Source organism: Myotis daubentonii, chromosome 1, assembly GCF_963259705.1.
Source record: "Myotis daubentonii chromosome 1, mMyoDau2.1, whole genome shotgun sequence".
NCBI lineage: Eukaryota > Metazoa > Chordata > Mammalia > Chiroptera > Vespertilionidae > Myotis > Myotis daubentonii.
In genome coordinates this window covers 59302050-59317545 of record NC_081840.1, presented here as the reverse complement: position 1 = coordinate 59317545, position 15496 = coordinate 59302050, and the positions used below count along the sequence as shown (strand labels likewise).

The 15496-nt window shown below is 43.5% G+C and overlaps 1 protein-coding gene across 1 annotated transcript in view; it reads right to left on the bottom strand.

Moving 5' to 3' along the window:
- Positions 1-15496, bottom strand: part of FAM227B (family with sequence similarity 227 member B) — a 213718-nt gene that overhangs the window by 18866 nt on the left and 179356 nt on the right. Inside the window, exon 13 of the mRNA XM_059702029.1 lies at positions 9291-9451. Within this exon, the coding sequence (XP_059558012.1) occupies positions 9291-9451 (161 nt within the window). The remainder of the gene's footprint in view (positions 1-9290; positions 9452-15496) is intronic.

Here is a 15496-nt window from a genome sequence, read left to right as displayed (position 1 = left end):
TATCCACTTCTTCCAAAACTATTTACTAGTGACTATTCTTTCCCCACTGAGTATTTTTGGCTCTCTTGTAAAATATTAGCTGACCATATATATGAGGGTTTATTACTGGGTTCTCAATTCTTTTCCATTGGCCTATGAGACTCTTTTTATGCCAGTAAAATACAGTATACAATATACAACCAGTATTTTCACATGACTAATTAGTATTCTTTAATTTCAGTTTGAAGTCATTTTAGCATTTATTTTAAGGCAGGACGAGTGATGATGAATTACCTCAGCTTTTGTTTGTTGGGAAAGTCCTTATCATTTCATTTCTGAAGAATAATTCTGCTGGATAGAACGTTCCTGGTTGGTATTTTCTTTTTTTCAGTACTTCGAATATATCATCCCACTATCTCCAGGTCAGTACGGCTTCTGCCAAGAAATCCGCTGACTGCCTTATGGAAATTCTCTTGTAAATTACAGATTTCTTTTTCTCGATCCTTTTAAGATTTGTTTTTGATTTTTGACAGTTTTATTACAATGTGTCTTGAAGAAGATCTCTTTAAGTTGAGTTTGTTTGGTGACCCATGAACTTCATGAATTTGGATATCCAAATCTCTCCCCAGATTTGGGAAGTTCTCAGCCTTTATTTCTTTAATTAAGCTCCATTTCCCCTCTTTTCTTCTGGAACTCCAATAATTTTTAGATTATTTCTTTTGATGGTATCCAATACATTAAGTGAGCTTTATTCACTCTTTTTCATTCTTTTGTTGTGTTCTCTCCTGAATAATTGTAAAATTCCTGCCTTCTAACTCACAGATTCTTTCTTTGCTTGATCCATTCTGATATTGATGCTCTCTATTACATTTCTTATTAAATTCATTATATTTTTCAGCTCCAGTATTCTGTTGGGTTTGTTTTTTAAAATTTCTTTTGTTAAACTTATTTTGTTCATATTGTTTTCCTGAGTTCATTAAATTGTGTTTTCTTGTAACCCATTGAGTTTCTTTAAAACAGTTATTTTGAATTCTTTATCAGATAAATTGAGATCTTTATGTCTTTGGGATTGGTTGCTATTCTTTTGTCCATGAATGGATGCCACATTGTTGCTGTTGAGAGGGGGGCATGAACAAGGGATGTCTTATTCAGCTATGATGCTGATGTCACTGCAGTTCCGGTATTACAAACTTTGGGGACCATGCATACTTTTTTTGTTCCTATATGTAGCAACGTTGGGAATGAGTAATAATAACATAAGATACTTGCTAGAACAAACTAAAATAACTTGCTCATCAAAAGCTTACTTCAAGATCCTTGCTTCATTGGGCCTACTAATTCAAAATGATATCAATAAACTCTGCCCAATCCCACCAATTTCTGCCTATGTGGCCTGCCTCAAAATCATCTAATTCAGGCCCTAGAACTATAAATATCATCACTTAATTTACCCATTTTGAGACCCTACTAAAACTGTTTAATTGTTATTCACTCTTACTACAATAAATCTACTAAACTTAGCTTATTTGATCAACAGGTTATTCTGGTGGTGTTTTAGAATTGCTTACAGCCAAAAATGGGAAAAATAGTGTCTATGCATTCTTTTTCTTTGTGTAGCCTCATAAGAACTCAGAAACGCTGACAAAATGAGAATGTTGTCATTTCGGGGAAAAATCGAGCTATTTACCAATTTATCCATTGATGGTGTGGAAAGTCAAATTCCTCCAACAGAATCATAAATCTCAGGATTCAAAGGGACTTGAAATTTATGTAGTCCAACCCATCTGCTGATTGATTGATTGATATAAATGGGGAACAGGCTCAAATTAGAGTACTTCGCCCCCTGCGCCCCCCCCCCCCCGCCCCTGCATACTGTTGAAGAGGCCTCTTCAGTGCAACCAAGGGTTTTAGGTTTCCTCTCTACTTCCTCAATTCCCTTTTCATTCTCATCCTTTTCGCAGCCTTAACAGCCTGAGTCTACCACGTCCCTGCTTTTCCTCTCTGTAGACAACTGGAGGAAATATCAGCCCTCCATCATGTTTTGGTGAAGGGAGTCTGTGCCCTAAAAATCCACAGGGTTTTGAGGGCTGGGTGTTTTCAACAGAAAGTATTTTTCAAAGACCTCCCATTCCAGGAAACTAACATCTGGTTTCTATTATCTGAAAGGTCGCATTAACAGATAATATTGTGGTGATCACATGCCTATTTTTGAAGCTGAAGGAAAGTGAGGGCTATATTTTGGGGGTACAATCTCATAAATAATGGAACAAACGTTCTAGCAGCGTAGGCTTTCCTATTCCTTCACCCGGAGAACTTTAGAAGGATTGAGAGAAAAAGTATTATATGTTATCTTTACTAGGAAAATAACTAGATGGAAGGGTTCTGGATTAGAAGTTTTTTGGACATTTGTCTTTTAGCTAGCTTATTATTTAAAAAATATAATTACCAGATCCTTAGTAAATATTAATTAACTTGAAATGTTACTGATTTGAAGTAAAAAATACAATTGATAGTAACTTTAGTAACAGTTCACAAGCTATTATTCACATATTAGTGAGAAAAAGTCTGAGTGCACATGTGACTAAGACTTTAGAAATCGCTCTATACATAGAAGTGAAAAGAAGTGGCACATGGCTCTGAAGAGCTTCCCGCTGGACTCTGGCTGTGTGGGGACGTGTGCTGGTGACCTTTCGGGAGTCTCAGGATTGCTTCCCTTTTTTTCACTGTTGACTATTCGCTTCCTCCATATCACAGATAATTCACAACAGATGATTTCTTTGTATAGCTTTTCTTTTTTTTCTGGGATCAACTTTGATATATCCCACATTAATTTCCATTGTAGAGTTTAATAATCCACCCCAAAAAGTTTTTACGTGTTAAAGAGTCTGTGTATGTGTGTCTGATGGTGGAAGCATGTGTTTAGAGCAATACAATTCACTCATTATGACACTGCATTGAGTTTGGATTTCTTTGTAAACTGCAACCAAATGTGAACATTTTAAACTCAAGTTAGAAATACATATATTGTCTATAGACTCTTATTTTTAACAGGACCCACATAAACTACACCAACAGTTTGTTCTCGGGTCTTCTTTCTTTAAAAATAATTATGTTTTACGTGTAAGAAAGTTATTAGACTTTTGAGTATTTGTTAGTTTACTTTCAACACATAAAGGACTTGAGGTGGTTGACAAAAATATAGTACAGACATTGTGAGAAGGGAAAATTAGGAGCTACAAATAAATTTTGTACAAAATTCTGCATGGTTTAAAGACACACTACACATTCTTCTCTTAGTCTTAGAAATCAAAGTTTTTCCCACCTTTTTAATCATAACTCTAATACTAAATGATCAAGTTAAAAATTATTCACAAAATACTCAAATTTTCAACTAATAATGATTCAGTGAACACTAATTAGTACAGAAGTTTATTTTTCTTATAAATGTACATTAAATCCTCTCAGAATCATGAACACCTCTATAATTTACAATTACATTTACTTCCTCCCTATCTCTCTCCACCTACATCCCCAGTCCTCTAGGGTTTACATATGAATACTAAAACACTGACAATAAGCAATCCTCTATCCTGTGAGTTTGGCAAATCACTCTGAATCAAAATAAATATTACCTATGATGTTACATTTAGTTTTAAATGTATCTGTTCCAGAAGACTAATTTAAAATTGCATAGTGACTAAATATATTGTTCTGCATTTGAGCTTGTTTAATAAAGTGTACCTATCATAATAGTCTCATATTAAATAGATAAAATAGTTTTGAAATAGAATTGCATGGTCATGCAATCTTAAATGTCTGAAGGAAAAACTGCTGAAGTCATTTAATGCTGGACCACACTAGAAATATCCATTAGCTATTTCTCCCCTAGGATGAGGGACACTATCATGGCAGCCCCTCTTTTCTGTCCTCTGTTGACTTCCCTGACTTGACTACCCTTCCTCCAATCCAGGATTACAATTCTCCTCAAGAGCCTGGAGCTACACGGACCCCTGGGTAAACAAGGGAGTAGCAGAGTGCCAAAACAGAGACACTGATAATATCTGTCTCAGAAGTTCAATGAGAATTGAACGAGTTCATAAGTATAAAGTACTTAGAAGAGTGCTTGGTACACAGTGACTATTCAATATATTATTCAAAACATAATTTTAATAATGATGACTTTATAGATTGACTTTGTACTAATGACTGTCAAATTTCTTTTTTTTCCATTTTTTGTAAATGTTTTTTTATTGATTTTGGAGAGAGAGGAAGGAGAGGAAGAGAGAGAGAGAAACATCTGTGCAGGAGAGAAGCATCTATCAGCTGCCTCCTACATACCCCCTACCGGGGACCAAGCCTACAACCTGGGCATGTGCTCTGACCTGGAATCGAAATGGTGACCTTTTGGTGCATGGGATGATAATCAACTAAGCAACAGCAGCCAGGGCCAAATATCTGTTTCTTTCCTCGAGTATTTTTTCTTTTAATTTTTAAAGATAATGTCAATTTTTTCTGAGAAATAAGATGAAATTTGGCCTTATCCTATCTAATAAAAGAGTAATATGCAAATTAACCATCACTTTGTCACTCCATCACAAAAATGGCGGCAGCCACGGAGCTGGAATGAGCAGGAGGCTTGGGTTGCCCCTGGCGATGGAGGAAGCCAAGGTTCCCACCTGCCCTGGCCGGCTTTCAGCTCCGGTCAAGGCTACAAAGTTTCAATTATAGAAGATAAATAAATCCCAGATACCTGCTGAAAAAAAAGAAAAAGAAAAAAAGGAGAGGCTGGGAGCATGGGTCGCTGGGGGGTGTGGCCAGCCTGAAAACAGTCCTCAGCCCCTCACTCAGGCTGGCCACACCCCTATGGGGTGAGGGTCCCCACTGGGGGGCTTGACCAGCCTGCAAACAGCCATCAGCCCCTCACCCAGGCTGGCCAGGCACCCCAGCAGGACCCCCACCCTGATCCAGGACACCCTTCAGGGCAAACCAGCCAACCCCCACCCATACACCAGGCCTCTATCCTATCTAATAATAGAGAAACATGGTAATTAACCGTAACTTCGCTACCCTTCCCATTGGCTAATCAGGGCGATATGCAAATTAACTGCCAACCAAGATGGCGGCTGGAAGCCAGGCAGCTGAAGCGAACAGGAGCCTTGCTTGCTCCAGTGATGGAGGAAGCCAAGGTTCCCCGCCTGCCACTGCCGGACTCTGAGCTGCAGTCTAAGAAACAATGTTACAATTATAGAAGCTAAACCATCCCCAGAAACCTGCTTTCAGTCGTCAGAGCTGGAGTGAGCAGGACCGCAACAGTGTTACAATTATAGAACCCAAACAAACCCAGAGACCTGCTTTCAGCAGCTGAGGTCTCAGAGCTGGAGCTGAGCCTCAGAGCTAAAGCTGGCTCTCAGCTCCAGTGACAGCCATGGAAGGTAAATAAATATCAGAATTAAAAGAAAAAGAAAAAAAGGAGAGGTTGGGAGCTTCAGTCACCCGCCAGCCTGAAAACGGCCCTCAGCCCCTCACCCAGACTGGCCAGGCACCCCAGTGGGGACCCCCACCCTGAAGGGGGTGTGACCAGCTGCAAACAACCATCATCCCCTCATCCAGGCTGGCCAGGCACCCAAGCGGGACCCCCACCCTGATCCGGGACACCATTCAGGGCAAACCAGCCGGCCACCACCTGTGCACCAGGTTTCTATCCTATATAGTAAAAGGGTAATATGAAAACTGGCCCTAACAGCAGAAGGACTGGTCACTATGACACACACTGACCATCAGGTGGCAGACGCTCAATGCAGGAGCTGCCCCGTGGTGGTCAGGGCGCTCTCACATGGGAGGAGCTCTGTTCAGCCACAAGCCAGGCTGATGGCTGCCAGTACAGCGGTGGTGGTGGGAGCCTCTCCTGCCTCCTCAGCAGAGCTAAGGATGTCCGACTGCAGCTTAGGTCTGCTCCCTGCTGGCAAGTGGGCATCCCCTGAGGGCTGCCGGGCTGCCAGAGGGATGTCTGATTGCCCTCTTAGGCCCAATCCCCTGGGGAGCAGGCCTAAGCCAGCAGGTGGTCATCCCCTGGGGGGTCCCAGACTGCGAGAGGGCACAGGCCGGGCTGAGGGACCCCCTCCCCCGCTGAGTGCACAAATTTTTGTGCACCGAGCCTCTAGTCCTATATAATAAATGGGTAATATGCAAATTGACACTAACAGCAGAATGACTGGTCACTATGACACACACTGACCACCAGGGGGGCAGATGCTCAATGCAGGAGCTGCCCCCTGGTGGTCAGTGCGCTCCTACAGGGGAGCTCTGCTCAGCCACAAGCCAGGCTGATGGCTGCCAGCACAGCGGTGCTAGCAGGACCCTCTCCCACCTCCTCAGCAGTGCTAAGGAAGTCTGACTGCAGTTTAGGCCTGCTCCCCGCTGGCAAGTGGACATCCCCCGAGGGCTCCAGGGCTGCCAGAGGGATGTCTGACTGCCAGCTTAAGCCTGATCCCCCGGGCAGCGGGCCCAAGCCAGCAGGTGCTCATCCCCCAAGGGGTCCCAGACTGCGAGAGGGCACAGGCCAGGCTGAGGGACCCTCCCGAGTTCACAAATTTTTGTGCACCATGCCTCGAGTCTTTATATAAAACCATGCTATACCCACCCATTAGCATTTGTTTGACAACTGTTGTATGCTACACACTTTTTCAAGTGTCAGGGCTATAGAGGCAAATTTGTGCAGTAAGCCACCTACTCTCCTTGTGCTTTAGTTTCCTCATCTGTGAAGTGGCTGTGATGGGTGCCTGCCCACTGTCACAGGACGCTTGCCATTCCTGTGATAATACATAGGGGAATTCAACACATGCTTGAAAAAATTGCCCAGTGTTGATGAATGTGAGGCATCATTATAATTCTGTTCATCATTAGCTCTAGGAACATGTTTTCTTCTCATTGGGTATTATATTTTGCAAGCTCAGTAAGCATTGTGGAAAGACCCATTACTTTCCAATGGGTGACTTATTTCAATTTTTTTATTAAATGAGACATAATCCTAACAGGTTTTATGCTTTAGATCTCCACCTTCTCCTTTCCCCAGCCCCACTCATACTCACATTTTTCCCACATTCTCAGGAAAATGGTGATATGAATTCTTACATGGCCATTGAATAAATTCATGCTCATCAGAAATATAAATACAAAGATTAAAAGTTTTACCAGCAAAATAAAAATTAGTTAAAAATAAATTTAATCTACTATGAAAGTTGTTTGATACCTTAAAAATTTCACTTCTAGAAGTTTAAAACTTTTGTTTTAGACATAATTCAAGGTTGATGAGAATCCTTATTCCATTATTTAACTGACAAGTTTAAAACAGACTGATTTAGCATTATAGTTTGCCTTTCTTTTTGTGTTCCAGAGCCACCCAAGTCAATTCCATGTGCTTGTGGTCAGTGAGGCTAGAGGTTGTATTGATTGAAATGTGGGAGAAGAAGCGACCAGGGAAGAGGTCTGAAGTCTGCTAGAGCAGTGGTCTCCACATTTTTCTGATCATGTACCCCATGAGTAAAAGCTACGTGAGCACACTCCCATGTAGGTATAATTTTAAATGTATAAATTATATACACATCAATCTGTAATAATATGTTATGCTCATTATAAAAATATGCAGTGTAGAAATAGAAAACTGAGATGAAATTTTTTAAAAATAAAATTTAATGTTTATTAATGGTACACCAAACCTTTAGTCCTCAAATTATAGAGATTTATGTTGATATCTAGATAGTTGGTTTACAAATGCCTTGTAAATTAAACTAGCATACTATCATTTAACATACATTTAGGGTTAGATTCATTGTTTATAAAATGATATGTAGATGTATATCCATATTTCAAATAGTGTTTTTGAAGATTTTTATTTTTATATTTTTGGTTGACATCTGGGTAGAAGTAAATGGGTCACCATTAATTTCATCTCTTAATGTGGCTGAAAATGCACTCCTTCAAGGAGTAGGAGAAATATTGTTCTGCCATTTCTTTTTTATAAAATTTATTCTATTTAAAATAGAATTTACTGGGGTTCTAGTGGTTAATAAAATTATATTGGTTTCAGGTGTACAATTCTATAATACATCATCTGTATATTGTATTGTGTGTTTACCTCCCAAAATCATGTCACTTTCCATCACCATTTACCCCCATTTATCCTCTCTACTTCCCCCACCCCCATTTCTCTCTGGTAATGACCATACTGTTGTCTGTCTATGAGTTGTTTTTGTTTTGTTTTTTGCTCAAATCTCTTTATCTTTTCACCCAGCCCCCACCTCTCCTCTCCTCTGACAGCTATGAGTCTGTTTTCTATTTTGTTTCTTAGTTTATATGTGGAATCTAATTTATCCTTGCATCATAAATGTTATCATCAATCTACAGTTCTTTCCAGAAATCTTTTAAAACTATTGTTTCACTAGTGAGTTGTTAATTTAGTTAAGCTAGATGATATAATCTATAAATCTGCTTAACCTCCCCAAAGAAAACAGCACTATGTTGTGATGCTCAGAAAATTACACAAGAGCAAAGATGCCATCATTATTCATCAGCATGGTAGAGTGCAGACTGAAATATCAGCTGAGTGAGGGTACCTGTTTACTAAATACTAGTGAAATGCAACTTCTTTTTTGTTTTTCAAGATAGAAGTACATGTAAACAAGACTCTTGATATCTTTTTTTTTTCCAGTGAGAGCTGTGTATGTTCCAGTTTGGAGGGCACACTATTAGATCCCCTGGTGGTTCATCTGCGTGTCCCCAGACAGGCCTGGGCCAGGATGGATTATGCAGAGGGAACACAGGAGTGTAAATAGAACTCTGGCCCCTCACCCCTGCTGTAAGCAAAGAGTTCCAATTTCACTTATTTTATATTTTACACATTAAGCTTTTTGATACATTTTCTATGGAACAAAGGATGCCACAGCTAAAACATGTTTGAAACTCTCTTCTGGAGATGCCTAGAAGCCCATTTCTCATGGTTCTGACAAATGTTTGAAACTGAACACTGAAAGGTAAGTTGAAAAAATAGTCTGTTACTAAAGAGCTGACTATATCAGTTTCTAAAGTTCCTAGGTTTTGTGTTTGACTTATTTTTGTTGCATGAAAACTCATAGCCTCAGATCTAAAAGAGAAAATACTTTAACCAAACATGCTACAAAAGCTTTGAACATAATTAAATGCTAAGTAAAAGCTTTGGTTAAAAATGAATTATTTTTTCTAATTAAGACATTTAGGAAAACATTTTGAATATTTTAGAAATAGATAGTATTTTTTAAAAGCTTAAAAAAGGATATGGTTCTTTCGATATTTCAGTGATCCTAATCTTGGGTCGTCTAAGGGCGTTGTAAATACCTGTTAGCTCATGCATCTTAAGATAATATAAAATCAGTGGACTGTGACCTCCAATATTGAAGAGCACACGGCTAAACTCTGGACCAGCGCTATTATAATGGGACTGTAAGGGAAAGAAAAAATAAAGTCAGTTATTAATTTGGTATGTTCTTAAAGAATTGTAAATAAATTATAACTGCATTATAAGGAATAAAACTACCATCTAGTATCCTATCTAATAAAAGAGAAACATGGTAATTGGCGTACGACCGCTACCCTTCCCATTGGCTAATCAGCGAGATATACAAATTAACTGCCAGCCAAGATGGCGGCTGGCAGCCAGGCAGCTTGAAACTAATATGAGGCTTGCTTGCTTCAGTGACGGAGGACTCCAACATTCCCCGCCTGCCTTACCGGCCTCTGAGCCTGCAGTTTGAAACATAGTAACAAATATAGAAGCTAAACAAAACCCCAGAAACCTGCTTTAGGTGAGCCCGGAATCTCAGAGCTGGAGTTGATACAGAGTTTCGATTATAGAAGCAAAACAAACCAGATACCTTCTTTCAGCAACTGAGGCCTCAGAGCTGGAGCCAAGCCTCAGAGCTAAAGCTGGCCCAGAATAAAAAGAAAAAAAGGAGCAGTTGGGAGCTTCAGTCAGCCTGAAAACAGCCCTCAGCCCCTCACCCAGACTGGCCAGGCAACCCAGTGGGGACCCCCACCCTGAAGGGTGTGTGACCAGCTGCAAACAGCCATCATCCCCTCACCCAGGGTGGCCAGGCACCACAGTGGGGACCTCCACCCTGATCCAGGACACTCTTCAGGGCAAACCAGCCAGCCCCCACCCGTGCACCAGGCCTCAATCCTATATAGTAAAAGGGTAATATGCCTCCCAGCACCGGAATCAGCGTGACAGGGGGCAGCGCCCAAACCCCCTGATTGCCCTGTGGCTCTGTGTGTGATGGGGCGGGGCCACAACCTCCCTATCCACCCTGCTCTGTTCGTGACAGGGGAAGGCGCCCCAACCCCCTGATCAGCCCTGCTCTGTGCCTGATAGGGGGGAGCTCCCCAACCCCCTGATCAGCTCTGCTCTGTGTGTGACAGGGTGCAGCGCCCCAACCCCCCCGCCCCCCACGGGCCCTGCTCTGTGTGTGATGGGGTAGAGCCATAACCTCCCCATTGGTCCTGCCCTGAGTGTGAGAGTGGCAGCGCCCCAACCACCTGATCAGCCCTGCTCTGTGGGTGATAGAGGGCGGTGCCCCAACCCCCCTTCCCACGGGCCCTGCTCTGTGTGTGACAGGGTAGAGCCATAACCTCCCCATCGGCCCTGCCCTGAGTGTGACAGTGGCGGCGCCCCAACCCCCTGATCGTCCCTGCTCTGTGGGTGATAGAGGGCAGCGCACCAACCCCCTGATCCGCCCTGCCCTGAGTGTGACAGGGGGCGGTGCCCCAACTCCCCTATCGGCCCTACTCTGTGAGTGACAGGGGGGAGCTCCTCAACCCCCTGATCGGCCCTGCTCTGTGCATGACAGGGGGGAGATCCCCAACCCCCTGATTGACCCTGCTCTGTGTGTGACAGTGTACGGAGCCCCAACCCCCCTGATGGGCCCTGCTCTGTGCGTGACAGGGGGCAGCGCCCCAACCCCCTGATTGGCCCTGCTCTGTGCATGACAGGTTACGGAGCCCCAACCCCCCTGATGGGCCCTGCTCTGTGCGTGACAGAGGGTGGCGCCGCAACCTCCCCATCGACCCTGCCTTGAGTGTGACAGGGAGCGGTGCCCCAACCCCCCAATCGGCCCTACTCTGAGCGAGACTCAGGGTGGCATCGCAACCTCCCAATCTGCCCTGTTCTGTGCATGACAGGGGAAGGCGCCCCACCTCCCCAATCGGCCCTGCTCTGAGCCCGACCAGGGGCTGCACCTAGGGATTGGGCCTGCCCTCTGCCACCCAGGAGCAGGCCTAAGCCAGCAGGTCGTTATCTCCTGAGGGGTCCCAGACTGCGAGAGGGCACAGGCCGGGCTGAGGGACTCCCCTCTCTGCCGAGTGCACAAATTTTTGTGCACCAGGCCTCTAGTATTAGAATAAATACAATTAAATACTTCAAAGCATCTTCTTAATTAAAGAAATTTACTAATGTATGAATCTATGAGTATATGCAGTAAAGCCCACCTAGCCTTTTGCAAGCTTGAAATAGGTCAATAGAGATTATTTTTTTCTGAAGAATAGAAATAAAAAGAATGAAGAAAAGGAACAGAGGCCTAGAAAAGGGGGAAAAATAGATAAAGAAATAATGAATGAAACTTCCCAAGGAGCTTAACTTCAAGTAGGATAAATTCACATCTAGATGTATCATAGTCAAAGTGTTGAAAGACAACGGCAAAAAAGAAAATACTCAAAAAACATCAAGAGAAAAACAGTATATATGGGATCCTTAATAAGATTAACAGCTGACTTCTCATTAGAACAAAGGACATCAGAGGCAGTTGGATAACAATCAAAGTGTTGGTGGAAAAAAATGTTGACCACGAATTCTATGTCAATGAAACAACAATCATAAATATAATTGCTTCAAGATTGACTCCTTGTGGGAAACAAGGTCAATATAGCAACTATTCATATGTTGTCTTTTCTCAATATTTATAAGGCCTAGAAGAGAGATTTATTATTGATTCCATTTCCTGTGGGGAAGTAAGATTTTATTCTCATTTGCTTTTACTGATACATAAAATTCTCCTGTATTTCTTTTGCTTATGGTTATTTTTAATTGTATTTATTCCTAGTTGCTCCAGAATTATTTTTAAAAGTGGTACTATGAGAATCAAAAGCAATTCTTTGATGGTGAAAATTAAATATCAATATCAGATGTATTTCCTATGATGTAAATCATTTCCTTCACCTTAATCCATGACAATTTACATCAGGTTATATCTAGTCTGATTTTTAAATTACATGCAAAACCAAGCCAACCTTTATTTAGATTAAAAAGAAAAATTGCCTGTATCAAAAGATCATTTTATGACCCCTTTCCTGGCTTCTATCTTGTGTATTGTAAGATAAAAACTCTAACTTACTGAAATACTACAAATAGACATTTCTGTTATTTTTTCCTTCAGTTACCAGTTTTCAACTTACAAAAACTACACTTTATAGCTCCTTCTTCTGCTATGAGGATCCTTGATTTTTTTAAAAAAATATATTTTATTGATTTTTTACAGAGAGGAAGGGAGATAGTTAGAAACATCGATGAGAGAGAAACATCGATCAGCTGCCTCCTGCACATCTCCTACTGGGGATATGCCTGCAACCCAGGTACATGCCCTTGACTGGAATTGAACCTGGGACCTTTCAGTCCGCAGGCCGACGCTCTATCCACTGAGCCAAACTGGTTTCGGCTGATTTTTTAAGGATAGTTGAACCAGGCAAGAGCAGAACTAGGTATTAAATGCAAAATCAGTGTTTTGTTGAGCCTTAGCCATTTTCTTAGATACTTTATATCAGAAGGTCCCATGTTGCCCAAAGAACTCTTGTTAGACATATTCAAAATAGCCAAAACAACTAACAGAAGTCCCACTGCTTTGATTCACTCCACAAAAGATCTAACAGAAAATTGTCAGAGAACTTTGATTCCATAAACAGGGCTTTCATCGTCAAAGAACAACTTGGTACTAATTTTGAAGAAGCAAGCAATCCTATAAACTTTGGAAGGATCACCAGGGGTGAACCAGAAAGTCTAAGAAATGGTTTTGGTGCTGAAGTTTTCTGTTAATTTATTACAGGATAATTGCTGATAATGATTGTAAAACTAAACTTTGATTTTTGGTGTTTTAATATGTGTCCTGCCAATGCTCTTATGAGAATTTGAAACCAACAGGGACCCATTAAATCACTTGGACAACCCCGGTGCTTTAAAAAAAAAGCAGCCTCTTCTTTATGTTGAAATCTATCTTCCTATAGCTTTCACTTATTGGTAAAAGTAAAAAATGTTTTGCTTTGTATTGGTAAAAATACTTTTTTTTTGAGCCACACAGAAAAAGTCTAATCTTGCTTTCCTACAGTAGCTCTCTATTTGAAAACAGTTAATAAGGTCGCCAGGGTTTTTTCTTTTCTAGTAGAAATGTCTTTAAATATTTTGACCATTCCTCAAATAATATGGTTTTGGAATCCTTCATCATTATGTGCAGAATGCTTTTGATTGTCTACACCTGGCATATCAAACCCGCATATATTTTTGTGGCCCAGCCAATATAACTGTATGTAAGAAACATTTTAATAGAAATTTCATAGCTTAATTTTTACAATATCCTGTTATACATAATCCTATCTAATAATAGACAAACATGGTAATTAACCATAGCCCCAACATGCTTCCCATTGGCTAATCAGGGCGATATGCAAATTAACTGCCAACCAAGATGGCGGCCGGCAGCCAGGCAGCTGAAGCGGACAGGAGGCTTGTTTGCTCCAGTGATGGAGGAAGCCAAGGTTCCCCGCCTGCCACTGCTGGCCTCTGAGCTTGCACTCTAAGAAACAATGTTGCAATTATAGAACCTAAACAAACCCCAGAAATCTGCTTTCAGCCAGCCGGGCTTCAGCCAGCAGGATCGCAACAGTGTTTCAATTATAGAATCCAAACAAACCCAGAGACCTGCTTTCAGCAGCCGAGGTCTCAGAGCTGCAGCCAGGCCTCAGAGCTAAAGCCAGCTCTCAGCTCCAGTGACAGCCATAGAAGGTAAATAAATCCCAGAATAAAAAAAAGAAAAAGAAAAAAAGGAGAAGTTGGGAGCTTCAGTCACCTGCCAGCCTGAAAACAGCCCTCAGCCCCTAACCCAGACTGGCCAGGCACCCCAGTGGGTACCCCCAACCTGAAGGGGGTGTGGGCAGCCTAAAAACGGCCCTCAGCCCCTCACCCAGGCTGGCCAGGCACCCCAGTGGGGACCCCCACCCTGAAGCAACAAGATGGCAGCTAATTTGCATACTGAAGGCGGGTGGCAGCGGGCAAGGCTGTCCGCGGTCTGGGACCGGATCTGTGACCCTGACAGGCGGGGGGCAGTTCTTGAGGCTGTCCACTGTCCCGGGACCCGGATCTGTGACCCTGCAGGGGCAGGGGGCAGCGCTTGAGGCTGTCCGCAGTCCAGGACCCAGATCTGTGACCCTGCTTGGCGGGGGGCAGTGCTTGAGGCTGTCCGCGGTCTGGGACCCGGATCCATGACCTGGCGGGTGGGGGCAGCGCTTGAGGCTGTTCGTGGTCTGGGACCCGGATCTGTGACCTGGCGGGCGGGGGGTAGCACTTGAGGCTGTCCACGGGACCAAGACATGGATCTGTGACCCTGCCGGGCGGGGGACAGTGCTTGAGTCTGTCTGCGGTCCCAGGACCCGGATCCGTGACCCTATCTGGCGGGGCAGCAGCTCGCACAGGGGCAGATCGGCCGGGGTTGGGAAGGGCAGAACGCCTGGCTTCCACCCAGCCCCAGTCACTCTGGGCAGGTGAGCAGTGCAGAGAGCCTTTGGACAGGGGAGGCAGGTCGGCAGAGGGCGGCCTGTACTCCCCACATGGCGGTGGTGACAGCTGTGAGCGCGACAAGCGGAGCCTGCAGGCTGAGCTGAAGTAGCTCCTGCAGGCCATCAGCGCCCAGGAGTGGCTGCGCAAGATCCACCTCCTGGCCCAGAAGGTGCAGGATTGCAGGGACAGCCACTGTGGCGGGCCAGACTGACGTCCCCCTAGCCGCACCACGGGGGTTTGCAGATCTGCAAAGCCAGAGGCCTCCAGTGTGCACATCCCCCACTAGCGTGCGAACATCCCCCAGCATACTGTCACCCTCCCGTGCTTGCAACAGTTGCAAACCAAGGCGTGCACAAGTTCCCCCTGCCTCTCCACCACACTTCCATCAACCCTGCATGCCTAACACCCCCACAGGATGTGCACACATCCCCTCTGATGCGCTCACGTCCTTTGGAGAGTGTCTGGGTATTCTGGGTGCTGAGGGTGGGCGCCTGTGAGATGACAGTGAGAGGGCGGAGTGGTGATGCTCTGTTACCACGGAGGCCAGTGCAGCTACGAGATCACCTCTAGGGTGTTAATGCAGGTGCTGAGGCAGGAGCAGATGCAGACAGACACACCTGGTGGGTGTGGGCGGCCCTCGCTGAGGTGCCTTCGGTCAGTGTTCAAGATCAA